A 1,001-nucleotide genomic window follows, 5' to 3' on the forward strand; every position below is an offset into this window, starting at 1 on the left:
AGATTTACCATTGGCTGACCCTCACTTCGGCACTGCTCGCGAAGTTGAGTTTCTGATTGGAGCTGACATTTTTCCACTGATATTCACGGGAGAAAAGAAATTTGGCCCATCCGGTACGCTGACAGCTTTGAACAGTGTATTTGGATACATAATAATGGGTAAAATTGACAACCATGGTAACCAATTTCCGGGGCATGTAGCACTCATTGCTGCACCCTCAAATGGTTCCTCTACAGATGCTTTATTAAGAAAATTCTGGGAGATTGAAGAAATACCCAAACCAGTGCCATCACATCCAGATGATGTCATTGCCGAAAGAATTTTTAAGAACAACCACTATAGACTAGGAACTGGTCGTTATGTAGTTCCTCTTTTGATACGTAACGATGCGTCACCACTGGGTGACTCGAAAAGCCTTGCTCTTCAGCGTTTAAACGGAACTGAGCGCCGTTTCAACAAACAACCTGAATTGAAGGAAAAGTACTCGGAATTTTTGAAAGAATACGAGTCTCTAGGTCACATGGGCTTAGTGAACTCGGAAAATTTTGGACTCGCTAGATATTATATTCCTCATCACGCTGTTTTCCGTGAAGATAGCGCAACTACAAAGGTTCGCGTGGTTTTCGATGGATCACAAAGGTCAAGTTCTGGCATTGCCTTAAATGAAATTTTGTACTCCGGTCCTAAACTTCAAAAGGACGTTTTTGATGTCATTGCGAGATTTCGAATTCATCAAAAAGTGTTTACATGTGACATATCCAAGATGTACCGGCAGATTTTACTGAGACCTGATGAGCGGAAATATCAACATATATTTTGGCGTCATGATGGGGAATTGAAGGAATTTGAACTTAATACAGTGACTTATGGTCTTTCTTCATCGCCTTTTCTCGCACTGCGTGTCATAAAACAACTTACGGAAGATGAAGGACATAAATATCCTGCAGCAGCCACTGCGCTCTGCCGGGACATGTTTGTTGACGACTTGGCAACTGGGGCTC

The 1,001-nt window shown here is 42.4% G+C and overlaps 1 protein-coding gene across 1 annotated transcript; it reads left to right on the forward strand.

The window, feature by feature from the left end:
• Window positions 1–154: 154 nt before the first annotated feature.
• Window positions 155–988, forward strand: LOC106755261 (the record flags this gene model as incomplete). Its single annotated transcript, XM_014637375.1, has 1 exon — window positions 155–988. A coding segment is annotated over exon 1 (834 nt), but the record flags the coding sequence as incomplete, so codon positions are not given.
• Between the last annotated feature and the right edge of the window lie 13 nt (window positions 989–1,001).

This window comes from Vigna radiata, unplaced genomic scaffold (genome assembly GCF_000741045.1).
Source record: "Vigna radiata var. radiata cultivar VC1973A unplaced genomic scaffold, Vradiata_ver6 scaffold_2744, whole genome shotgun sequence".
Classification (NCBI taxonomy): Eukaryota; Viridiplantae; Streptophyta; class Magnoliopsida; order Fabales; family Fabaceae; genus Vigna; species Vigna radiata.